Raw genomic sequence first — 26,947 nt, 5'->3', positions numbered from 1 at the left:
TATTAAAGCTAGCCAGAATGGGGTGACTGAATGGGTCATAGATGTAGTAAAAGCATCTGCATGATGGTGTGATGCCCCCTGCCCTTAAAGAGGCAGAGGTGCATCCACTTATTAAAAAGCCCACACTGGACCCAATGGAGTGTAACAATTATAGACAAGCTGCCAACACCCCTTTCTTGGCAAAGGTGGTGGACAAAGTGGTTGTAGGTATTCCTGGATGAAACTGATTATCTAGATCCATCACAATCTGGATTCAGACCTGTTTTGGAAGAGAATCAGCCTTGGTCATCTTGATGGATGATCTTGATGGATGCCGCCCTCCTCACTGAGCCTCTCATCGTCCAGCCCGGCCATGATAGTGGACCCATACCAACTCTCCAATATGAGCCCTGGCACTGGGGCCTTCCCAACAGGCAGATCCATCTAGGCCGAGCAGGCCTCTACCCCTTTCCTCTCTTTTCCTCTCAGAGCCCGTCGTTTCCATCTCTCCCATGGGCAGACCCAACCACACTGAGCAGGCTTCTACTTCTTTCCTCTCCCTTCCGAGCCTGTTGTTTCCACTTTTGCAACGACCTACAAGAGCCGGAACGTCAACCACCATCTCTGTGATCAAGCTGAAGAGCTGCTCATCATGGATACCGTCTATGTTGGCAAAAAGCTGGACTGCTCCTGCTCCTTATCCTGTATTAGGACTGGCAGATGCAGTACCAGCAGGACACCTCAGTGGTATCATGTTCTGATGTCAACATATTGATGTAAGAACAAATAGACATTGTCTAGTTAGGAATTTATTTGAAAAGTGTTAGAAAAGTGTGATTTGTTATTGTATTTTCATTAAAATTCCTATTGTTGCTTTTTAATAATATTACCTTGTTATATAATTTCTGTAAATTGTACTGTTTTTATTTATATGTATTTTTATATTTGTGTTTTTTGTAAGCCTCCTTGAGGGCCTTTTGCCCGAAGGGCGGGATAGAAATAAACTATAATAATAATTACAAAATATTCTAAGAAATAAAATGTATTGTTTCATAAAAATGAATGTTTCAAAGCCATGGATGTCAACCCATGAAGCAAAACATTTAGTTATTTTATTAACATTTCAGATCACAAAACATAAAAAACAAAGAAATTTAGTCTGTGCAACATAGGATTACAAATTGTCTCCCATTCTAGGGCTTGGATTAAGATTATTACCAGAGGGTGAAGAGCCTGCCTTAACTATCCAGTTCCCTGGGCACTGCTACAGTTCACCACCTTTGTCCATCTACTATAGTGCACAACCAGAGCTTTGTGTGTTACAGTAAGAAGAGAAGGCCTGCCTATTACTTTAGAGAAATAATTAAACACCATAGAAGGCATGTTCATTTTTATTATGGTCTCCGCAGAAACCAAAACTCATTGGTCCAGCATGGTCCTTCCAGAAGGTTGATGGCAGTTGTACCACAAAACTAGCCAACATGGCTAATGGTTGGGAACAACTCTAGAGGGCATCACACTGGCTATTACTGCCCTAACCCTATTATCCTTACCCGCAAGTCAGGCCCATCAGCCCCAAGTCTAATTAACTTACTTTGTCTCTCCCTTTGGCTTTTGAAAAAAGCAGGAGATGCATATATCCAGAAATCCTACAATTTCTTGATAACCCCAGGTGCTGTCCAGTCAGCACCACATGCAGCTTGGTTTTGCTGCAAATCTATAGAAATATTTTTTTCAGCATTCAACCCTGGAAAAGAAAAAAAATACATTTGAACTGAACACAATGAGAACACTCCCCAATAACTCCCACTGCTCTTTAAATATGTCTCTCTTAACTCCCAAATTGAGAAGGTTGAATAGAAGCAAGCACAAGTTCTAAAGGAATTAAACCCTCTGTGAATATCACTGAAAGAAACATTGAGCATTATTTATGCCTCGGAATCAATTTTCCCAGAAAAAAGGAGGGAAGCCTCTCTTCCCAACATATCAAGAATGGAAAAGAGAATAGAAAATGTCAAGTAAAAAGGAAGAAAATACTTGTCAGAATATTTTGTTTGGAAAACCAAAATGCCAGGAAAGCCCCTCTGCTATTTCATCTGCTCTCCTATCAAAACCAGATCTTTGACAAAGGAGAACCAACAAGTTCTCTTCAGCTTTCTTATTGTAAACCTGGAATAGTTATATAAGTGTCAGTATTCAAGAGACAGGAGAATATAGAATTTACCCCCTGCCCTCCCTTTTCTCTCTACAGGATATAGAGTGAGAATATTTGGAATTCAAAATTGGTTGTTCATAGCATGCTCCTGGAAAGTGAAGTCAAAGCAAAGTCCTTTTCTATCATGGTTTCTCTGGCTTCTCCACTTGCAGATCAATCACTTTCACATTGCCTATGTCCTGGTAGGTGGCCTGCAGCCCCCGTGAAATGTCCTCATACATGGAGCAGTCATCCAGATTCAGTCCCTAGGAAGGGAAAAAACAAATATGGTTAATTCTTGAAAGGCGGCCTATAAGTATAAATACCAATATAAAATGATTTTATTTATTTATTTATTTGATTTATATTCCACCCTTCCTCCCGGTAGGAGCCCTACTGATAAAGTTATGATAAATAAAAAGGTTTGTTATTTTAAAGATAAAGATGTAAGGAGTTTGGGGTTGTGTGCAGTGCTAGTCCTACCCAGAGTGGGAAATGGACTGCCTTCAAGTCGATCCCAACTTACGGCGACCCTACAAATAGGGTTTTCATGGTAAGCAGTATTCAGAGGTGATTTACCATTGTCTTCCTCTGAGGCTGAGAGGCAGTGACTGGCCCAAGATCGCCCAGTGAGCTTCATGGTTGTGTGGGGATTCAAACCCTGGTCTCCCAGGTCATAGTCCAACACTCTACCCACTATACCACACTGGCTTTCCCTACCCAGAGTAGACCCACATAAAATAATAGACATGCTTAACCTAGACCTTAATTTGAATAGGTCTGCTCTAACCTAGATACAGTCCTTAGGCTATAATCCTAAACAAGCTTATTAGGAAATAAATCCCACTCAGTAGGATATTAGGACTGGATTTAAAGGGGCAACTTTCTCCTTTTTTTGCAAAGGCTTCAGGCTTTCCCACAGGAATGAAGAGGGTCTGGTGTTTTTAGAACAAGGGCAGAGCATAATTTCACTGTCATGTGATAAACCCTCTTGAGCAACTGGGGAAATTGTCTATAAGAATATTATATAAAATACATAAAAATAACAAACAGTAATATTCTTGGCTACTGCTTTTCCTATTGGAATTAAAGCTTTTCCCCCCATTATTTTTGAATTCACTGGCAGGGATTCTCACTCATATGATGATATATAACTAAATACTATGTATTTATATATTTTTGTGTCAGATGTTAAGAGTATGCTGCAGCAGAATGCTGGCTGGGCTTCTCATTTCCACTGCCATATGAATACACCACCACTTCCATCTTTGGAATTTGCCTACATTCCCTTGCACTGTTGTCTCTTGGAGTTACCTCATACAGGTTCTCCTCTTCATAAACTTTCTTCTTGGTTTGTAAGAGTCTTTCATTTTCCCATCTCTTCTGCAAAAAGAAGACAAGTATGGTACAGCCGAGAAACAGGGTGTATTAGGACTAGAGTCAAGATCAGGGATAGGCGCTGTTGAACACCTTCTGAGGCCTACACCCCAGTAGGTTCTCACTGCTGTTCTCTGGAGCTCCTCTCTGATGCTGTCTATTTGCCTGCCCTCTCTAAGTGTGCAGGCAAAGATAAGAATGACAAAATGGACAAGTATCTTCTATTTTTAAAGACAAATCCATCGAATCTATACCTCCCAAAACAACATATGAACTGAAACACAGTTATCCTTTGAAATTTGCACTTGTCTGAGTTTTGCGATGCAGGTCTCCAAACAAACAATATTTACAAAAATGCATATATTAGGGAGAAACTGTGCATAAAATGAATATATTAGTGAAAATAAAATACAAAATCCATTATGTTCAGGAAAATTGCTGGCAAAATGTGTACATTAGTCAAAACTATATACAAAAATGTGTTTTATTAGAAAAGCATGCTGAAGAATTTTCAGGAGGATTTTTTAAAAAGAAATTGCAAACTGCTGTAGCAATGTGGATAACTGAATTTAAGATTGAAAAAATGAGAAACTGGGAGAACTGAAATTGACAGGTCCTTCCATCCCTGCCTCTGTTTGTACTTATTGGGCTGAGAAAGATAGGGAAGATAGGTGGGCTGAAGTGTCTTGCAGAAGGTCCCATAGAGAACTATTGAAGTTACCTTGCCCAAGGACCTCTCAAAGTCTGAAGCTGGCACTACTTAGGATCTATGTTTAGCTGTATAGTAACATCAGTTTTCTGTGTATTTTACACACATTTACATAATACACAATCCAGTTTAACTGTTTAACTGTCATCACTCATTCTGAGCTGTAATTGTCTGATGAAGCAAGAGATTAGTTACAGAAAATTACTTACAGATTGCCACTTCTTACTAAATTACAATTACCAGCACTAAGTGGGTTAAAATATTAGTAGCTATATATGCCATAGATTTTATATGTGCTCACTAAGTTGGTCACAGATAATGGTCACTAATTATCTGATCACAGATGGCAAAAAAACAAAGCGAAGCCGCTCCTCTTATTGGCTCATCAACTAATGATCTCTGTAATGGAAATGCAAGCTTTTGCGGGAGGGGGAGCTATTGGCTGAAGGAAGCCATAACAGTTAAACTAGCTATACACAATTTAAGGGCCAATTCATGCAAAGTGGTCCTCAGATGATCAGCACATGTTAAAACTGTCCTGCTTAGCCATATGATACAGTAGTGGTATAATCTCTCTGCCATGTATGATGGGGTGTATGAGGGAAAGGCTACATCCTGGACAGATGTGTGACTGAGGAATCGAGGCAATCCTCCAATACCCAGTTGTAATTCACTTTGCATTTGCAGAGGGACAATTTTAGGTTATGTTAATTGGTCTTCAGTTAGTTGTGTAGATGTAGCAACAAGTCTCTTATGATTAGTCTGCACATGATGGAGCAATATTGCTCAAGTTAACCAGACTTGCTATAGTAGGTGTCTGGATGGAAGACTGTCTGGGACACTTCCGCATGGTTCCTTGACTTTCATGATGGAAGAAAATTGGGATATCAATGTGATAAATACATTGCACATGTCTTTTACTACTGGAATACAGCAACAGGATTTTATCTTTCAGACTCAACCATGCATTGTTCCCAGACGGTATCCTCAATAGCCTGCGAGCTGGCCCATGTGATTTCAATAAGTTGCCATTTGGGGAAACTCTTGTATCATCTATAACTGAGATGTTGCGGCTGTTGCTTGTGTCCATACTGAGAAATGATGTTGGAAAGAAGTCCAGAACATAGCTGCAAGAGGACTATGGTGTTTGGGAAGCTTCCTAATGAGAAGCTTAAAACTATTTTGTTTATCCAACAGATTGTCTGCCCATGCCTCTATGGCGGAACAGTGCTCTCTTTAACATAGAAACAAAAGCAGAACAAGATCTGGTGACTGGAAACTGTAGGCAGAAAGATTCAGAATGGGCAATGCCACGTGAGTGTGTGTGTGCGCCTGCAAATGATAAGTAGAAGGAAATAAACAGCTCACCCTGAACAGCAGAAAAAGACCAGGACCAATGGCACAGATGAGTAGGAGGAAGCCCTCTGCTGTGATGATCTTATTTTTGACAGATTCCGCCATATTTAGGAAAGAGACTGGGCGAGGTCCTAGAAGACAGCAAGTAAGAGAGAGAGAGTGTGTTTGATCCAGAAATCTCACAGCATCCCTAGCTTCCCAGTCTATCACTCTCTTGCCATCCCATATAAAAAATACAATTAAAAAGTAATACATTGAAAAATATGCACTCTGAGAAATATTGCAATAAGTCTCTTATGTTTGTATTAATTTTACTCTGCATTCATTAAGCCTTATAGCAGTTTTTGCAAAATGTGGAAAAGGGAAATGGGGGCATCATGAGCTTGAGATATAGAAATTGTGCACATCCTAACCCCTATTTTAGGGGATCAGATGCACTATTATATGCATCCAAATTTCACAATACATGTGGGCCATAATCTGGTGAGTATTAATCAAACTTTTAAGTCTCGGTAAACAATCGGACTTAAGGTAGTCACGACTAACTTGCCCCATTAATTTTGATAGGGTTTGTGCATTTAACTGTCTCTGAATCTATGCCTTTGTGTTTTACCCTGTGCTAGTCCACAGTGCTCTGTGGGACAATTCAGCCCATGACATTCACATGGCTAACTTTCTACAGGCAGCGCAGGGCTGTATTAGGAGAAAAAGTCCCTTGCTCCTGTTGGTACGTTATAGCGCCAAACCTGCTCTCTGGATTTCTCTTAAATGCTTTGGTGAGGGCTTCCGTGCCTTTCATGGATTCTCCAGACAACTTTTGCCCATTCTGAAACTTCACATTAAATGTTGTGTTGTGTGGAATGACATTACATCATTTCACAGGCCAGCGGTAAGGTCAGACAGGAAATGAAAGTTGCAATTGATAGCATGAGTTGGTGGAGTATATTTACAAAACCCCTGTCCAAGAGACGGTCTGGTAGAAGTATGAATGCTGGCCTGACTTATGAAGCTCATTGGATATCTAGAGGCAGTGACTACCTACCTAACAAGGTTGTTGTAAGGTTAAATGGGGGTGGGGGCACTTAAACTCCTTGGAAAAAGATAGGAATGAAAATGAACACTATCAATATTCTCATAATCCAGAACTCACTTACATTAGTCCCTATTGACTTGGAGCTTCTCCCTGGCACTCCACTAGCTATGCCTTTGGAGGGACCCCCACTTTTAAAAATTCAGTGCAGGCATTTTGTATGGATATTTCCAGCATTGGCTAGGTCCCTAGAGAATCCCCACTCTGAAAAACCAAGCTGCTTCACTATGACAATTGAGAAGGGCTATAGCTCAGTGGAAGAGCATCTGCCTTGCATGTAGAAGGCCCCAGGTTCAATCCCTGGCACCTGCAGGAAAGGTTGGGAGACAACTCTGCCTGAAACACTGGAGCGCCTCTGCTAGTCAATGTAGACAATACTGAGCTAGATGGCCTGACTTGGTTTAGCTTCCTATATAAACCATGGGTTGTATCTAACTACTGTAAGTCCTACACAGAGAAGATTCATTGACATGACTAATTAACATCCATTAATTTAAATGGGTTTACTCTGAGTAGAACTGAGAGAGCCAGTATGGAGTGGTTAGAGTGCTGGACTATGACCTGGGAGACCTGGGTTCGAATCCCCACATAGCCATGAAGCTCACTTTGGGCCAGTCACTGCCTCTTAGCCTCAGAGGGAGGCAATGGTAAACCCCTCTGAATTCCGCTTACCAAAACCCTATTCATAGGGTCGCCATAAGTCGGAATCGACTTGAAGGCAGTCCATTTCCATTTTTCTGAGCAGAACTTAGTTAGATACAACCCCATGTTCTTTTCCTTCTACATCTCACACCTGGAGTACATCCATGTAACCAAGTAGTAAATTACTATGTGGCTAAGTTGCATTCCCCTGTCAAGTGATGAGGAGAATTTGACCACATCTAATCAAAAAGCTGGCGGAGAACGAAAATAATCAAATTGTCTTCACCATTTGGCAGGCTACAGTATAGGGAGGAAGAGAAAAGGTGTAGGACAGCTCCAGACTTTGCAGTGCAGTTCTACTCCTTATCTTCAAACCTGGTTGTGTCGGGACTCGGGACATTCTGACCTTCGGAGGGCCATGTGACGTCCTTCTCTGGTTCTCCCTGTCAGGTTCCCACCTGCTTGTGGCTACTGCCTTTCACTAGGCACCACCAGGGATACCACCAGTCCGGACCGTCCTTTATATGGTTTCTCACTCCGCTCTAGCACAGATCTCACTAGATCCCCCTGCTAGGCAGCACCACCAGTTACGTCCTATAACCAATACTCCCAGAGACTTTGCCTGAGTCTCTCTCTAGCTGGTTACTTTTGTGACTGCGTGCTTATGCTGTTCCCAACCCCCTTGTATCTTTATAGATAACGCATACAACTCTGGGTTGCTCTGGATACTTGAATTGTTATTATTCCTCCCTTCACCGCTGCCACCATTAGATACTGCTTCTGTTCAGCCTTGGTAATTACCTTGCCCTCCCTTCTGGTATGTATATCCCCCAGCCAAGGATCCGGCCTTTGGTAAACCAAATAAGTATTTATTCAGTATCAGAAATAACAAGATTAGTTTTAGAATGTTTCACAAGCGTATGGTTTCATCTATTCCTGTTTTGTACTTGACTTATTATTAATCAGAACTCCAACTCCCTCTTTCTCCACACTCCTGACCTCCACCCTCAAACACCTCTTTCTCCACACTCCCAACATCCACCCAGATTCAACTGTCATTCTTCCATTTATACTCCCAGCCATTCAAACGCTCAGCCAATCATCCAGCATTCTACTGCTCATGTACTCCCCCCTCCTCTTTCACTCCACTTACCATATGTCTTCTATATAAACAGCACTTACCATATTTACCCTACAAGCAAGAACACAGGCCACTTCTGATATTTTCCAGCTTGTGATTTTACGCAGGAAACTGTCTTATACCGAGTCAGAAGAGTGGTCCATGTAGCTCAGTATTGTCTGCAGTGGCTAGCATTGGCTGTCCTGAGTGTCAGGCAGGGAATTTTTTCCAGCCCTACCTGGAGATTGCAGGGAATGAACCTGCGTCTTCTGCGTGCAAGGGAGATGCTCTATCACTGAGCTACTGGCCCTTCCTTGATTTTAAAACGTCATGAGGAGAAGCAACCATAAAATAGCAGAACAACAACATCATATGAATACAGGTTCACAGTTGAAACAAATTTGGCAGGGGAGGGGAAGAGAAGACCTGGACATTTCTCCTACATCATTGTTGTTGTTATGTGCCTTCAAGTCAATTTCGACTTATGGCGACCCTATGAATCAGCGACCTCCAGTAGCATCTATTGTAAACCACCCTGTTCAGATCTTGTGCGTTCAGGACTGTGGCTTCCTTTATGGAACCAATCCATCTCTTGTTTGGCCTTCCTCTTTTTCTACTGTTTTCCCCAGCATTCTTTTCTTTTTTCCTACATCATATTTGATGGCAAACATTTGAATTCAGTGTCTTCTAACTTTTCTGCCTCCTCTCCCAATTTCCCCAAATAGGTATGCTGTTGCACTGGACGGTTTTAGAAGGGAAACATTAAGGTGCCCAGCAAGTGAACGCAGCAAATTAATACTTTGCATTATTTTTTCAGACTATGACAGCAAGACATAAGGTTTTCATGAGTTTTTTTTTAAAATCACAACTGTTTCTGAAACCAGGACTGCAATCTTGTGTTCTTGGGAGGAGGCCCACTGAATGCAGTGGCTCTTACTTCCAAGTAATTCATAGGACTGTATGGTAAGATTTGTTTTATTTATCTAGTTCACATAATCCTATTCTTCCACTGCGAAGCACTGAGTGGAGTGCATGGGGGATCTCTTGTAAGAACATAAAAAGCATCATGTCCAGCATCCTGTTCTCAAAGTGGTCAACCAGATTCCTGTGGGAAGCCTGCAAGGAGGGGACTCAAGTGCTCTCATTTTATCTTCACAACAGCCCTGTGTGTCATATTATGCTGAGAAGACAGACTTGCCCAGGATACCCACTGAAGAGGGCATCACTTAACAGGGGTTTGAAACCTCAGTCCAAGTCCATCACACTCTCTGCTCCTCTGCACTGGCTCTCCAAATGACAGGATACAGAAACAGGTTTATAATGAAATTCTGAGACCAATGTTGAAATTTTTTTTAAAAACCCAACGTCCTGAAATATTGCCTATTTTCAAATTTTGTTTGTTCCAGGTCTATATGAGACCCTTTTTTGGGGGTAGATTAACTCATAGAAGGGTTTGGAGTTTAATTGTCTTAGACTCCCTTCAGACATGCATTGGTTAATTACAAGACATTTTTCCTAAGCACTTTTTAAACCAACCCCCCCCACACTAATAGACAAATGTAACTTGTGAGGCAGCTCTCAGCACCACTGGATAAACTTCCCTCAGTCTGCCTGCTTCTTCCTGAGCCTTGATGAGGCGAAAGAGCTGAGTGTAATAACTTGCCCTCATATTTTAACATCGGCCCCTGCCATTCCTTTACTCAGCTTTGTGAAGGGAGGGTTAACCCTTCCTTCCCCATTGTCAATTCCAACAAAAACCACACTCAGTGTGGTTTGGGGAAGGGAGGCGTCCCATTGGTGCATATGGGCGCTTTTTTCCTAAACCTAATTGCTGCCCTTGGAGGGGGGATTTCAGTTGGGATCACAGGGTGCAGGGAGGGAAGAGTTAACCATTCTTTCTCCAGCTGGAATCCCAATGAAAAATCCCCCCACCCCCTTGCTGGTGAAGCAATCAAGGTTGGGGCGGGGAAATCCTCCCATGGTTCAGCCTAACTGCTGCAAAGGGGGGGCATGCTTTCTTTGGACATGATGAAATGGGCCACAGGCTTCCCACCCTTGCTTTACAGACACCTGCCCACCCCACCCTGCCCCACCCCTAGGTGCACTAGGTGTACACTCACTCCGGACCCATAGGTATGTGCCACACGACCGGCGTTGGTAACCAGATGGAACCTGTACACAGCAATAGTACATGCCCGTGTCATTCCTTTTGGTCAAAGGGAAGCTGAGCTTTGACAACCCATCAGCAACATCCACATGGATCTTCTGGCTGTTGGTCTCGCTGACATCAAAGCTGATGCTGCAGTTGGGGGAGCAGGATCTCTTCCAGATGACCTTGGCCTCAGGCGGGGCCTTGAACTTGCACTCTAGAGTGGCAGGATCGCCTTCAGTGACTATGTCGGAGGGATATCCAGGATCCACAATCAGGGAAGCAATATGGCTCACTGGTGTAGGATCCTGAGTGCAGTTTTTTGTCATGAGAGTGGTTTCTGTTGTTCCAACACTGGTGGCATCTAGTGGCACTGATGATGAAGTTGTTTCGTTGATACTTGTGGTCTGGTTCTCACAAATGTAACCTGGGGAAGGGAAAACTTTTGATGTATAAAAGCTGTGGAAGGAACCATATTTTCAAGCTTAGTAATTCAAAATGCAATAGCTAGGATTTTGTCCTTCCATGGACCTTGCAGCATCCTTGAAGACTAGGAACAGGCAGTGGTGGCTGGGGGCTCCAAGTCAATGATGTAGTGGAATCCGCTCCAGGTTTCAGTCCAAATTTCCAAGGTGCTGAAATCTATTCCCAAAATAGGTTCAGAACCTTAGACAGCTCCTTGAAAGTTCAGACTAAAACCCAAAATGGATTCCACTGCCCCACTGACATGCAGCCGCCAGCTGCCACTGGAAGTAGATTTGGAAAGAAAATCAAGAGATCATCACGTCACCAATCATTTGGGGCCTGTGGGAACAGTTGGTCACTTCTCTCCCCACTCCTCTGGGTCACACTCCCCATGCCCCATGACAGAGAGAAAATGAGAAAGTGTGCACACACATTTTACTTTTTTCCAAGGGGTGTGGGTAAAAGTCTGATACAGTAGAATTAAACTGGATCCTCTTTTATGTGTATTATTTTACCTGTGGTACCCCCAAAAAACACCATTAAATATTACATTGGTAGAGTGCACAGTAAAAAATCACAAATCTGATGCTTGTTGCCACCACCACCAAAACATTGATCCAGATGCTCACAAATCTACATCTTTTTGCATAGGGTGACAGCAAAACCACCAACAAATGACAGAATTCATCTGTGGACACAGAGGTGACTTAGACCAAGAGTGAAGAACCTTTGCCCCTCCAGATGTTGCTGAACTCCCACTCCCATCAGCCCTAGCCACCATCACCAATGGTCAGGGATGATGGGAACTGTAGTCCAGCAGTATCTGGAGGGCCAAAGGTTCCCCAGCCCTGACCTAGACAAACCAATGGTCTGGCTCACATAAGGCAGCTTCTTACGTTCCATCCAGCTTAGATAAAACTGCTAATTTCTATCAGTCTTGATTATATGGCTGCATTTCCACGTCATGATAGAGTTGCTGGCTTATCATGGTTTATTGTGAACTAGCAGCGTGTTTAAGTACCTCAGGACTGTTAAAGGCATCTATCAATGTAAATTTTAATTTAATGGTGTTTACATAGGCCACTCGCCGGATCGTTACCTTGTAGTGGTGAGTGGGCTTGCGTGTTCCAATGAACCCTATGAGCAATGCCGTCAGGAGTCATGTACTCCCAGCAGGGTCACCCATGACGGTAAGGTCAAGGGAGAGGAACCAAACAAAGAACAATCCAAGAATGTTCTCAATAGCAGAACAGATGGAGGAGAACAATGTGTATGTTACAACGGCTGTGAAGGCGGATGAAGGCTGCAGCAAATAAAAGACTTCCAATCGTCGTGGTATCCATGCTATTGGATCAAAGCCTTTTTCTGTCAAGATTGTGTGTGGATCATTGTGCACTCTTACTCAGCCACGAGTGATCGCCAATGAATGAATGATGATAAATGACATGAGGGACCACATGTAAAATCATGCAAATTCTACTGGATCAGACTTTTACCCTGGAAAAGCAAATAGTGTGTTCACCAGGTGTAGGGAACCTTTGGCCGTCTGGATGTTGCTGAACTCCCATCACCCCATTCATTGGGGCCAATGGGAGTTGTAGTTCAGCAACATCTGGAGGGCAAATCTGGTGTTCACAGAGTCATGTCCACAATAAACTATGTTATCACTCACGGTAAACCAGGATAACCCAGCAACCCTGGCTTTTCATTGAGAGGCAAATGCAGCCTGTGCCTTTTATGGCAGGCAAGAGATTAATGGGTGACACTTTTCATGGTATGGAGGTAAGCGGTCACCTGCTGAATTTCTGCATGGCACCCCAAGCTACTGGATCTGTTAAGCGCAAAAATGAAAAAAAGAACCAGTCAACGTCCCCCACCCCATTTTTTACTGCTTTTCCAATAACAAGCTCTATAGTTTCCTCTCCACAGTTCCTACCCTTCCACTGAACCATATCTCCACCCCACAATGCCCCCCACACACACCATCTCTCAAGGGCCCAGTGCTGGTTTTAGTTCCTTTTTCCTGCTCATGTTGACAGGAAACAGAAGAGAGCTTTTTTTTTTTAAAGGAACTTTGCAGCCCACCCTTGTGGAGGTACATAAGGTAAGGGGAGGCTGGCAGGGTGGGGCGGAACCATAGATGAGTGGCCTCTTGCCCTCTAGGGGATCGCAGTTCTAAAATAGGCTGTGGCTGCTGGGAAGGAAGTGGAAGGTGGGGTTTGAAGGCTCGTGTGACATGGAATGGGATATGGTAGCTACGTTGTCTTCTCAAAATCTGGACCTTGGCTAGTGGAATCCAACAAGAATGGGTAGTAGGTATTATGGACAGGCAAGTCTTCCAAAAAGTTGTTGCTGCACAAAAAAAGAAACATAGGGTGGTATCCAATGCTAGTTAATGGACATGACTAACTTAGGTTCATTCATTTCAATGGGTCTGCTCTGAGTAGGACTAGTGTTGAATACAACACATTGAAAGCTGCCTTATGCTAGGTCAGACCATTGGTCTTATCTAGCTCAGTATTGTCTACACTGATTGGCAGTGGCTCTCCAGAGTTTCAGGCAACGTTCTCTCCCAGCTCTACCTGGAGATGCTGGGGATTGAACTTGGGACCTTCTGCATGCAAAGGAGATTCTCTGCCGCTGAGCTACGGCCCCTCCTCACTATGTCTACTTACCTGTCTAAATCCGTGCATTTTAGTCACTTGAAGCCATATTCAAAGGAAGAGAGAAAAAGAACTGGCTCTCTTCCACTTTACAAAAGTATATCTGCTGGGTCACCAAGAGGAGACACATACTTCCCATGGGCAATCAAGGGAATGGGTATATACCAACCTGTTTTTAGAAAGCAATTGAAGCAAAGAGGCTAAGGCTGCAATTCTAAACACACTTACCTGAGAGTGAGTCTAACTGGGACTTGCATTATTTATTTATTTATTACATTTATATACCGCCCCAAAGCTGAAGCTCTCTGGGCGGTTTACAGCAATTAAAAACAATAAAAACAAATATACAAATTTTAAAACACAAAAAACAATTCAAAAACACATTTTTTAAAAAAAAAATTACATTTATATTCCATCTTTTCTCCAAGGAGCTCAAGGTGGCATACATGCTTCTCCACCCATCCCCATTTTATCCTCACAACAACCCTGTCAGGTAGGTTAGGCTGAGAGGCTGTGACTGGCCCAAGGTCATTCAGCAAGCTTCACGGCCAAGTGGGGATTTGAACCCTGGTTTCCCAGATCTCAGTCCGACACTCTAACCACTACACCATACTGGCTGTCATTATACAGGCAAAAGAAAGTACTTCTTCACACAACACACAGTTAAAACTATTGAACTCGCTCCCATAGGAGGCAGTAATGGCCACTGGCCCCCAACTTGGATGGCTTTAAAAGAGATTACACAAATTCATGGAGGATAAGGCTATTAGGGGTTACTGGCTGGGATGGCTGGGTTTTACCTCCACTGTTGGAGGCAGTATGCTTCTGAATACCAGTTGCTGGAAACAGGCAGGAGGGGAGAGTGCTCTTGTGCTCAGGTCCTGCTGGCAGATGTAAATGTACTGCCTTCAAGTCAATTCCAACTTATGGCGACCCTATAAATAGGGTTTCCATGAGGCTGAGAGGCAGTGACTGGCCCGAGGTCACCCAGTGAGCTTCGTGGCTGTGTGGGGATTCGAACTCTGGCCTCCCGGGTCATAGTCCAGCACCTTAACCACAACACCACACTGGCTCTTCCCATATTTTATTTATTTATTGTTAAATTTATATCCTGCCCTTTCTCTCAGGAGGAGCCCACAAGACATTTTTTTAAAATCTTAAAAATACCTTTTGAAAAAATATTTAAAAACATCTTAAAAGCAGTTCCAAAAGTTGCAAATTGGGTAAGTCTCTGCTTAAAAGGCTTGTTGGAAGAGGAAAGCCTTCAATAACCATCAAAAAGACAACAGAGATGGCGCCTATCTAATATGTAAGGAGAGGGAATTCCAAATGGCAGGTGTCACAGCACTAAAGGTCCGCTTCCTAGATTGTGCGCAATGGGCCTCCTGATGAGATGTTATCTGCAGGAGGCCCTCACCTGCAGAGCACAGTGATAGACTAGATATATAAGGGGTGAGATGATCTTTCAGGAATCCTGGTCCCAAGCTGTATAGGGGCTTTATATAGCAAAACCAGCACCTTGAACTTAGCCCAGTATCTGGTTGGCCACTGTGAGGACTAGATGGGCCACTGGCCTGATCTAAGGAAGCTGTTCTTATGATCTTGCCCACTTACCTAGCAGAAAGATTCATTGAACTCAGTGGGGCTTACTTCTGAGTAAGCATGTATAGAATCACACTGCCAGTTATTCATTTCCCTACCTCGTCCACTTTAATTGCTACCCTGGGTTCTTTTGGGAGACAGGGTGGGAGATAAAGTTGATAGATAGGGTCTAACTGACCCTAATTTTAGACAATTATGATGGTAAAAGACTCCCGAACAACAGATCCCCTTATTGAAGGGGAAAACATGAAGTGACATTGGTTAAGCAGAAAGGTTTTCTATCTTTTTAAATTCTTTGGGAGTCATTCACGATCCCAGTTCATTAAAAGTGTTTGAAAACAAGGGGCAGCCACCCCATTCTATGAACAAGGACCCCCTATCCAAAGAAAACATGAGAAATTATAGTTAAAGTTGTCAGGTGAATAAAGCATATTTTGCTGATTGATCATCTTTTAATTAAGCAGTTACATTTAAATAGATTTTCATATCACCAAAACCTCGTTATAAGTGCCTTTGAGATCATGAAGAATTGTAAGGTAACTTACATTTTAATTACAAGAAAAATGCTCCTTTCTTTCATTTTCATTCCATATCACAATAACATACCAGAACCAAAATATAAATAAGGTCACTTAACTTACAATTCCACCTATTAGAATTAGCCCAGATAAAGCCTCTCTCAGGACTTATGGCATATTCAGCCTCCAGGCAAGACCTTCTCGGTGGTGATTCCCCCTTTGTGGAATGCCCTGCCTGGTGAGGCGTGCCCATCTCCTTCATTATTAACATTGAGGGAGAATTTAAACCATTTCCTGTTCACCTAGGCATTCGATTGCAGAAAGAGACTGTTTCCAGTAACCTTGGAAATTATTAGCTATGAGGACATGTGAGCAATTGTGTTTTTAGATATTCTTAGGTTGTTTTTTTAAATGTTTTTCTCCATTTCATTTAAAATTGCACTGTTTTTCTGCCTTGGCTGTTTTCCACCCTGGGCTCCTTTGGCAGGAAGAGAAGGATAGAAATTTTAAAAGAAAATACCTCTTCTATATTCAGCCGAAGAGCTCACATTTTAAGCTGCAACCCTACACATCATGGGTAGCCAACATGGTGCCCTCCAAATATTTGTTGGACTTTAGCTCCCATCATCCTCAGTCAGCATGGCCAATGGTCATGGATGATGGGAGTTGTAGTCCTAAAACCTTGAGGGCACCAGGTTGGCTATACCTGCTATACACATTTACTTTGGAGCAAGCAAACTCAGTGTTCATACTTCTGCGTTAGGGATGAGGGAGACATTCAGTTCAGTCCACACCGAAAGGCAAACCTACCTAATTCACACTCTCAGAAACAATATGCAAACTGAAACACAAGCATCCTTCAAAATTCGCACTTCTCTGAATGCTGCAAAGCAGTTCTCCAGCTAAGCCAAGTGTATGAAAATGCACATACTTTGGTACAGTGTGCACAAAAATGCATTACATTCAGGAAAATAGCTTTGCAGAAATGTACATGTTAGGCAAAATTGCATAGAAAATGTACATGTTGGGAGAAATTCATACTAAAATGCTGATGAATGTTCATGAGGACTTGAAAACAATTCACAAACTGATGTGGAAAAGTGCAGAATTGAACTTAATGCTGGGGAAAGGAGGAACCAGGATTGACAAATTCGCTCATTCCTACTCCTGAATAAGCATGCATGGCATAGCATTGTCTGGCCCTCCAGACGCCTTTACTGCCCCTGTGCCTTTAACAGCAGCCTGGCACAAACTAAGCAGGTGAAGTTCTTCCTGGCATGGAGACAAAGTAAGAAGGAAACGCTTCACCTGTTAAACTGCTGCATGCCAGACTACTACCAAAGCCCTGAGCCTTAATAGTGAACCTTCTCTCCCCGAATTCCAAAGATCTGCATACCCGTTCAGAACTTCTAGCCCAAAAGGCCTCCAGTGGTGCTTACCTCTAAAGAAACCCAGAAGAACCAGGAAATACAGTTGATACAGACCACCTTTCATCCTGCTACTTTATCACTTCCTTAGAGCCGCTCACTGTGCACTACTGCCGTCCTAGGCATGCATGCAACTGCAACCGTATCTGCCAGACTTAAGGGTTGTTTTCACTTGTAAGCTTATTTTTTTCCTCTTTTAGGCAGACACTAGGAGATGTGCCTGATTGCTTCCTGGCTCCACCCAACTAAACTAATGAGGGCTTTGCCCCCCCTTTTTTTTTGCTGTGCGGTAAAGCTTCAGTTTTCACTAGAAATGCTTTTTTTAAGCAGGAGAGCATAGCATAGAGCCTTGTTATTCTGCAGAAAGTAGAGGCAACAGTTCAGTGGTATCCTTGGCCTTCCATAACAGCATCAGAACGTAAGAAGAGCCTGGCTACTGGATCAAGCCAAAAGGTCCATTTACTTCAGCATTTTGTTCTCACAGTAGCCAGCCACATGCCTATGGGAAGCCTGCACGCAGGACCTGAGCACACTCTCCTCACCTGCGATTTCCAGCAACTGGTATTCAGAGGTATTCTGTCTCCGACAGTGGTGGTAGTACGTAGCCATCAGGGTTGGTAGTCACTGCTAGCCTCATCTGCCAGGAATGTGTCTAATCCTCTTTTAAAGTCTTCTGTATTGATGGCCATCATCACTACATCTTGTAGGGGCAAATTCCATAGTTGAACTATGTACTGTGTGAAAAAGCACTTTTTATCTGTCCTAAATCTTCCAACATTCAGCTTCATTGAATGGACCAATATTTATCTTCTAATGTATCACAGATGGAAACATTGCATGTGCTTCTAACATTGCTTCTTATAGCAAAGATTGTGATTCAAGCCTGCCCCACCTTCATTATTTATCTATTGCTGAAAGGTCTTCTCTGCTTGTTTGCTGTGCAATAGCCTGAGTTAACCTCTTCCAGCATTTATTTAAAGGCAATGAAATATGGGGACAAGGAGGGAGAACTGTCCTGTAAAAACCAGGTATCAGTTCAAAATGAACTTCACCCACTGTAGCATGTGAAATAGCAGGCCTTAGCGCCACTTGGTGCCTTCATGTTCATCCACATACATTTGCAAGCTTGTATGCTAGAGAAAAGGAGCAGCATGAACACACCACACCACAGCATAAATCTGCAACGTAGCAGTTTTGACAATCCCTGCTAACAAAATTTTTAAAGGGCGCACCCAATGGTAAAATAGAGGGTTGCATCCAGAGTAGCGCTAAGTAACCCATTCTGTCAGCACAAGGATATTCACTTGCGCAATGGAAGTCCCCCTCCTCTCCCCATGTGTGCCCCATGGCCTCCCCAAATCTGCTCCTGAGGGTTGGAGGTACCCCCAGAACAGATCAGGGGAGGAAGGTGGGGGAGTTCTGCTGCAGAAGCGTAAATCATAGGCAGAGTGTGGAAAAGTTACTTTTTTTGAACCATAACTCCCATCAGCCCAATCCAGTGGCCATGCTGGCTGGGGCTGATGGGAGTTGTAGTTCAAAAAAGTAACTTTTCCAAGCTCTGATCACAGGCATCTGGTTAGCCACTGTGAGAACAGGATGCTGGACTAGGTGGGCCATTGGCCTGATCCAGCAGGCACTTCTTATGTTCTTATCCTTGCACTGACGGAATGCACTAGTTGGTTGCAGCTCAAAATACCAACACTATTTTACCAGAGATTGGGACAGTCCTAGTTTTCTGTTCCAGTTAGTGGAAATGGACTACCTTCAAGTTGATTCTGACTTATGGTGATCCTATGAATAGGGTTTTCACAGTAAGCGGTATTCAGAGGGGGTTTACCATTGCTTTCCTCTGAGGATGAGAGGCAGTGACTGGCCTAAGGTCACCCAGTGAGCTTCGTGGCTGTGTGGGGATTCAAACCCTGGTCTCCCAGGTCGTTGTCCAACACTTTAACCACTACACCACATTGGCTCTCTGTTCCAGGTAAACAGGGCAGCATATACAGAACTACTATCCATGGCTGCTGTAACACACATTAATTAAAAGCCTGCATGTTTTCATTTGTTTCCATTTCCCACCTGCTAAAATTCCTAAATATGTAGCAAACACGGGGATTATCTCCCCACTGCCATTATAACCACGACCACACAGAAGAACTTTCCCTTTTACAACTGTCCATACAAATTGCGCCTTTACACTAGCAGTGGGGAACCCTCCAGGCCAACCTGTGTGACTCACAAGACTATGTTGGCTAAGCTGCACCCACCTGCTATACGCCTAATGTCAGGTGTAGGGCAGATGATATTAGCTCAGCTGAAAGGATGATCAGGGGACTGGAAACAAAGCCCTGTGAGGAGAGACTGAAAGAACTGGGTATGTTTAGCCTTGAGAAGACTGAGGAGAGATATGATAGCATTCTTCTAGTACTTGAAAGGTTGTCTCACAGAGAAGGGTCAGGATCTTGATCATCCCAGAGGGCAGGACACAGAATAATGGGCTCAAGTTACAGTATGCTAGATTTCTGCTGAACATCAGGAAAGCTTCCTAACTGTTAGAGCAGTGCAACAATGGATTCAATGACCTAGGGAGGTGGTAGCTCTCCAACGTTGGAGGCATTCAAGAGGCAGCAGGACAGCCATCTCTTGGGTATGCTTTAAGCTGGATTTCTGCATTGAGCAGGGGGCTGGATATGATGGCCTGATAGGCCCCTTCCAACTACTATTCTGTGATTCTATGAAAGGGAGTTTGCAGGCACTGATGATCAGCAGAGCAGCAGCCACTTGTGCAGTCCTGTGCTCGGGGCTTTGCAAACCCTGATGATCAGCTGATTGTTAGATCTTGCAAAGTGCTGCATGAAGCTTTGAAAACTTCAACACTGAGATGATGGTTGGGGCTTGTAGATCAGAGTGCACAGACTTTGTAAGATCCCCCAATTGGCTGAATGTCAGCACTTTGCAGGTTGTGCTTTTACCTGTATGTTTTGATTTCAAACCGTGTGGACAAAAATGGGTCACTTGATGTCATTGTGATGTCAGCTGAGTGACAGGTGGGTGGGCCCACAGGTGTGTGTGGGGGGGTAAGAGGGGCAATAATTATCTAGCCTGCCGGCTGGTTCCAAATCCACACTCTTTCTTTACACTCTGGCAATGCTTTGCAGACTTGATAAGTATATTTGAATCTGTAGTTCAAGGTTCCTTTTTTTCTCTTCCACCCTCAGTCACACATTTCCTCTCCTTTCTGTAGCCCATTGTACAGGTGTGTGTGACTGATAAAATAATACAAATCCCATGCAAACTATGAAGCCGGATCACTAAATTCATTTTGTCAGAAGAACAAGAAAAAATGCCCCTGAGACTAGAACATGGAAAGAAACACACAGAAACAATATTGTATCGCTCGAGGGGTCATGAAAGGCTAAAGCTAGCAAACAGACACAAGGGATCAAATTCCAGCCTCACCATTCCTAGGTGGAACATCATCACTCAGGGCATATGGGATGACCCCTGAAGATGACTCACAAAACTTCTGGTTGTGTCCAGCTACGCTGTACTCAGAGTAGTCCCACTGAAATGAATGGAGCTGCCTCATGCTGAGTTAGACTACCAGTCCACCTAGCTCAGTATTGTCTACACCAACTGGCAGCAGCTCTCCAGGTCTTCGGGCTCTACCCACTGAGCTATGACTCTTCTTCTAGTCATGTTCATTAATTTCTATGGGTCTACTCTGAGTAGGACTAGCACTGGATACAACAAAATGTCTGCATCTTCTACTCCAACAGGAAAGAAGCATTATGAATAGTTACTGTAGCCAGACCCAGAGATAAGAGCCTTGCCTATTTAGTCCAGCGCCCTGTTGTCACAATGGCCAACTAGATGCCCATGGGAAGCCTGAAAGCAGGACCTGAGCACAACAGCACTCTCTCCTCCTGCAGTTTCCAGCAACTGGTATTCAGAGACATGCTCCGTCCAACAGTGGAGGTGAAACCTAGCCATTGTGGCTGGTGCCTTGAAGAACTCTGCAGCAGTGATAATATGAGCAATGGACCATTTTGATAACTGAAAGATCTACTCTTCCCACATATCTTATACCCTTAGGGGGAGTCTCCAAATCAGGAGCTGGCTACCCTGTACTTCAAAGTTTACTTTGGTGGAACTGTGCATTGATTAAAACAAATCAAAATCAATGGCAGAGTGTAGAGTCTATAAAATCAAGCAAATGTAGGTGTGGTTGCTTACCAGTGGTTTTACGAGACCACTTGAAGTTTAGGATTAACTAGACTATGCAGGTTGAAGATTTAAGGTTTAATTTTAATCTAGTATTTAGATTTAACTTTTGATTTGGGCTACTAGACCTGATCCTAAATACATGTTCATGATAATAAAATCTCGAACAAATTTTGCTTTGACTTTACAAGAGGGGGTTAGGATAGAAACTTGTTCAAATTGTGTAATGTCCACCTTTCACCAGCAGAGGGAACCCAACATTACTCCAACTGCCTTCTGCACAAATAGTCCAGTTACTGTAATAATCTATTATATGATTTAACCTCATACTTTATTGCAACAAAAGCATATCATATACCAAAATGCTCAGGAAGAGAAGCTCTATCATATACAAAAAGTCTTCCAGAATCGCTCCCCAGGAAAATCCCCCATACTACTTTTATGGTGTTTTTTGTGTTTCTTCTATATGCAGCTCAACATTTCTTGAAATAAGTAAGCTTAAAAAATGAATCCAGTATCACCTGAACGAGCACATCTTAAGTTTCTCATTGATATATATCACTTTGAATTTCCATTCAATTCATTATGCGCTATGGACAAAATAAGTTGATTAAAAAAAAAATGGAACAAAATGAACTTTGGAACACTAATATTTTTCCATAGAACGCTTTTAGGATACTGCTTTTTGCATATGACAGAGTTCATCTTCCTGAGCATTTTGGTTTATGATGTGCCTTCGCTGCAAAAGTTTGAGGTTAAGCACATTTCTGAGCCACACTGACTAGTCTAAATGTTTTGGGGCAAAATAACAGGGCAGAATAGGCCTAATGCCTTGTGGCTACCTGCCAAGGGATTGGGAATGGACAATGATAAAAAAAAATAAACAAACAACTGCAGTGATGTTCAGATCCCAAGAAATGAATGCTGACTCCTTTCCTCACATGTGGCTTCTATATGCACTTCCACATTTTGGTATAATCAGCAATGCACAAACCTGACAGCTTTGGAGGTGGCATGACTGGCCTAGAAAAGAAATTACATGATGATAGTCTTGGGGGCTATCTACCGGGTAAATTTGCTACTGTTTCTGATTCTCACATAGATGAAGCAATACCACTGTAATAAAATTATTATTGTTATATATGAGCCCTGCTGGCCAGATCAAAGGTCCATCTAGTCCAAAAGTCGCCAAGCTTGTTGGACCAGCTTTTTGGACATTTCAGATTTTGAGAAAGTTGGGGGCACCAGTCACAAAATGGCTGCCATGAGGGGGCATGGCATCACACAAAATTAGACATTAACCATGGTGAAGCTTTTCCTAAAATTGTATTTCCATAACAGAAAAGGCTTGACATGCTGAATTTCTGTTTGCCATACAGCTATAAAGGCAAAGGAACCTTGTTTTCCCCCAATGCCAATCCTAATCAAAGCGTAGGCTGCTATTCTATACCTGCTTACCAGGAAGTAGGTCCCATTAAACAAAAAGAGACTTATTTCTGAGCAGACATGCATACCATTATACTGTAATACAGTGAATTCTTAATGAGTCCCTGGTCTTTAGTTCCTGCAAAGCAGGACACAGGCCTATGCCTCTTTGCAAAGTTTTCACATTTGCTTTTTGGGGGGAGGGGGATTCTTTAACATTCACCCATGCTTACTGTATAATAATACAGTACCAGGCTATGTTCAAGGTTCTAGTTTTGCTGTACAAAGCCCTACACAGCTTGGGACCAGGATACCTGAAAGACCATCTTATCCCTTATATGCCCAGTTGATCACTGTGCTCTGCAGGTGAGGGCTGTGATGTTCCTATATTAATGTATATATGGTAAGTGTTGTTGTTTTAGAAGATACATGGTAAGTGGAGTGAAAGAGGGGGAGTGACTGGGCAGTAGAATGCGAGATGATTGGCTGAGTGTTTAAAATGGGTGAATGTGAGGTGGTAAATTGTGGAATCTGGGGGGGAGAAGAGAAAGAGTGGATTGCTTGGTGGGGTTTGAGAGAGTTGTTTGCCAGGAGAGCGTGAAGAAGGAGGGAGGTGGAGTTCGGATTAGTATTGAGTAAAACCATATGCTTATGTGCCTTAAGAAGAAATCTTGTTAATCTTGTTAGCTTTGTTATCTTTAATAAATACTTAATTTGGTTTACCAAAGGCCTGATCCTTGGCTGGGGTTTCACAGACCAGAAGGGAGGGTAAGGTAATGACCAAGGCTGAAGGGGAACTGTAACAAATGGTGGCAGCGGTGAAGAGAATAACAATACCAGTATTCAGAGTCTCTGAGAATACTAGTATTGGGACGTTACTGGTGGTTGCCTAGCAGGGGGATCTGTTGAGATCTGTGCTAGAGCGGGGAGAGAAATCATAAGAGAGAGCGGTCCGGACTGGTGGAGTCCCTGGTGGTGCCTAGAGACAGGCAGTAACCACGAGCAGGTAGGAACCTGACAGGGAGAGCCAGGGAAGGACGCCTCACAAGGGCCTCCTACAGATACTATCTTATCAGGAAGTCCATTCCGCACAACATAGGAAATGGACCTTTAGCATAGTAGCACCTACCCTTTGGAATTCCCTCCCCTTAAATATTAGACAGTCGCCATCTCTGTTATCTTTCCGGTGCCTACTGAAGAGCTTCCTCTTTCAACAAGCCTTTTAAGTGCAGCCCTTACCCCAGTCTGCGTCGAAATTGCTTTTTAATATGTTTTTAAACCTTCTTTTTTAAAAAAAATAGACATTTTTAAAGCTTTTAAAAATGTTTTTAAAGATGTTTTGCTTTAATATGTTTTTAATGGTAGTTTTGTTTTAATATATTTTAAAGTCTGTTTTTATGATGTGTTACAAGTGTTTTTAGTGCTTTTGTTTGCCACCCTGGGCTCCTACTGGGGAAAAGGGTGGGATATAAATCTCATTATTAATAATAACAACAACAACAATTGTATAATAGTATTTGCAGAAAATAATATCTAGGCGCTACCTGATCTCTGATGGATCCAGCGCAAGAAAGATGTATCCTGGTTGCACTGAAAAAAGGAAGGGCAAACTATGGATATTCCAAGGACTAGGAAGAATACAGAGGCAAGTGCTCTAAAAGCAAGGGCAAAACAGCAGCTCTTTAGGATCCCAGGGATTCCTAATGCCTGGTGTCCAAACAACTCACTTATCAGTCACAGCTCGGACTTCACTCCTTAGCTAATAACACTGACAAGCCGGAGCAGCCAGGCTGGCTCATTTCACATACATTGCTTAGAAGGGCATCTGCACATTTTGCTCCATAACTTTATTTCTAGGAGGGCTAGAGACTTGCCCAGTCCAGCATGTCCAGTGATCAGGGATGATGGGAAATGTAGTTCGGCACCATCTGGAAGGCCGAAGTTTCCACAGCCCTGAACTAGTCTAACACTCTGCTTGCAATGACCACAACAAGCCTTTGGGAATTTCCACCAGCTCAGCTGGAGGGCAATGCCTCTCTGGCTGTCACTCCCCAAGCAACTGGTACAGTTGGGCAGCTTGATGAAGATGTTGAAAAAGGTGAATTCCATGGCAGAAATAATTAGGGAAGGGAATTAAAACTACCAATATTATACGGTGTGACTGCATTTGGAATACTGCGTACAGTGCTCATTGCCTCACCTCTTAAAAGAATATTGTAGGGTTGAAGAAGATTCAGAGCAGGGGAACAAATATGATCTAGGGGATGGAACAACTCCCCTATGAGAAAAAGTTGCAACATTTGGGGCTTTTCAATTTAGAAAAAAAGGTGCATGATGGAGGTGTACAAATTACGGGCTATGTCCAAGGCTAGTCCTACTCAGAGCAGACCCATTATACAGGCATGGCTGAGGTCCATTACTTTCAATGTGTCTTCTCTGAGTAGAATTTCATTCAATACAATGCTATGCATGGTGTGGAGAAAGTGGATAGGGACACAGTGTTTGAACCCGAGGCCATCCAATGATGCTGAATGGTGGAAGATTCATGACAAACAAAATAAAGTTTTATTTATTTCTTTAAAACATTTATATACCACTTAATCATTTTCATTTCTAAGCAGTGCACATAAAAACAAGCCATAAAGTGAAAATAGCAATAAAATCATCATAAAAGCAACCACTACCGTAACCTGCTGCCTCGAACAAGAGTCTTACCCATGTGCCTGAAGTTCAACTGAGAGGGCACCCGTCTATTCTCAGGTGGGAGGGAGTTCCACAAGCTTTGGCCCGCTACACTGAACACACAGCTTCTAGTCGTTAGGAGCCGTGGATCAAAGCCATGTGGGAATCACTAAGAGAGACTCCCCAAAATATCGCAGTGATTGAGCGGGTATATAAGGATTCAGGCAGTCCTTAAGGTGTTCTGGACCCAATTTGTGAAGGGCCTTGTAAATTAATACAAGAACTTTGAATCTGGCCCAGGAATATATGGGCAGCCAGTGTAAGCTTTTAAGCACCGAAGTTGTGTGTTGGTGGTAGTCTGTCCCCATTAACACTCCAGCTGCAATATTTTGTACCAGCTAGAGCCTTCAGACCAGGCCCAAGGTTTGCCCCACATAGAGAACACTGCAATAATCAAGTCTTGAGGTCATCAATGCATGAATCACCCCTTGAGCCTTAAGTAACAAAGATGGAGTCAAGAGCGTCCCCAAACTCCACAACTGCTCTTTAAGAGTGAGAATGAGAACAGGCAAATGGCCATTCTCCTGGACCCACAGTGCCTCCAATCTTCCCAGGGTTCAAGCTCAGTTTAGTAGCCCTTATCCATCCCACAGCTGCATCCAGACAAAGTTCCAGGCCATGTTCACCCTCTCGTGATTTAGATGTTATGGAGAAATAGAGGTGTATCATCAGCAGACTGATGACAGTTTGCCCCAAACACCTAACTTCCAATGGCTTCATACAGAAGTTAAATAGCACTGGCAACAGGACTGCGCCCTGCAGCACACCATAGTGCAAAGACTGTGGGGCTGAAACACAGTCCCCCAATGCTATTCTCTGGACATGGCCCTACAGGTAGGCAGGGAAGCACTGCATGAGAATGCCCTCAATACCCATTCCATAGAGCCAGTTCAGGAGGATACCACGGCCAAAAGTACTTGGGGAAGAGCCATAGCTCAGTGGCAGAGCATCTGCTTTGCATGCAGAGGGTCCCAGGTTCCAATCCCCAACGGTATCTCCAGGCAGGGCTGGGAGAGACTCCCTGTCTGAAACCCTAGAGAGCTGCTGCCAGTAGACAATACTGAGCTAGGTGGACCAATGATGACCACCAACATGGAGGGCTGTAAAAGGGGATTAGACACATGCATTGAGGATAAGGCTATTGATAGCTACCAGTCATGATAGCTGCATGCTGCATCCAGCCCCAGAGGTAGCATGTATCTGAACACCAATGGCTGGAAAATAACAGTGGAAGAGAGATAGCTTGCTCCTTTCCTGCTTGTCAGCTC

At 43.2% G+C, this 26,947-nt stretch overlaps 1 protein-coding gene across 3 annotated transcripts in view; it reads right to left on the bottom strand.

The window, feature by feature from the left end:
- Positions 1-1,069: 1,069 nt before the first annotated feature.
- The window catches only part of CD79A (CD79a molecule), a 31,362-nt gene continuing 5,484 nt past the window's right edge, over positions 1,070-26,947 (bottom strand). For 2 of the 3 annotated variants that reach the window (XM_061597919.1, XM_061597920.1), the window contains exons 2-5: positions 10,588-11,043; positions 5,628-5,746; positions 3,488-3,556; positions 1,070-2,439 (exon numbers count right to left, since the gene is read on the bottom strand). In XM_061597919.1, the coding sequence (XP_061453903.1) occupies positions 2,317-2,439; positions 3,488-3,556; positions 5,628-5,746; positions 10,588-11,043 (767 nt within the window). In that variant the 3' untranslated portion in view covers positions 1,070-2,316. Of the gene's footprint in view, positions 2,440-3,487; positions 3,557-5,627; positions 5,747-10,587; positions 11,044-17,303; positions 17,444-26,947 lie in introns of those variants that run through there. The other variant, XM_061597918.1, reaches the window with a different exon arrangement.

Source organism: Rhineura floridana, chromosome 15 (genome assembly GCF_030035675.1).
Source record: "Rhineura floridana isolate rRhiFlo1 chromosome 15, rRhiFlo1.hap2, whole genome shotgun sequence".
Taxonomy (NCBI): domain Eukaryota; kingdom Metazoa; phylum Chordata; class Lepidosauria; order Squamata; family Rhineuridae; genus Rhineura; species Rhineura floridana.
This window is presented reverse-complemented; position numbering and strand designations above follow the sequence as displayed.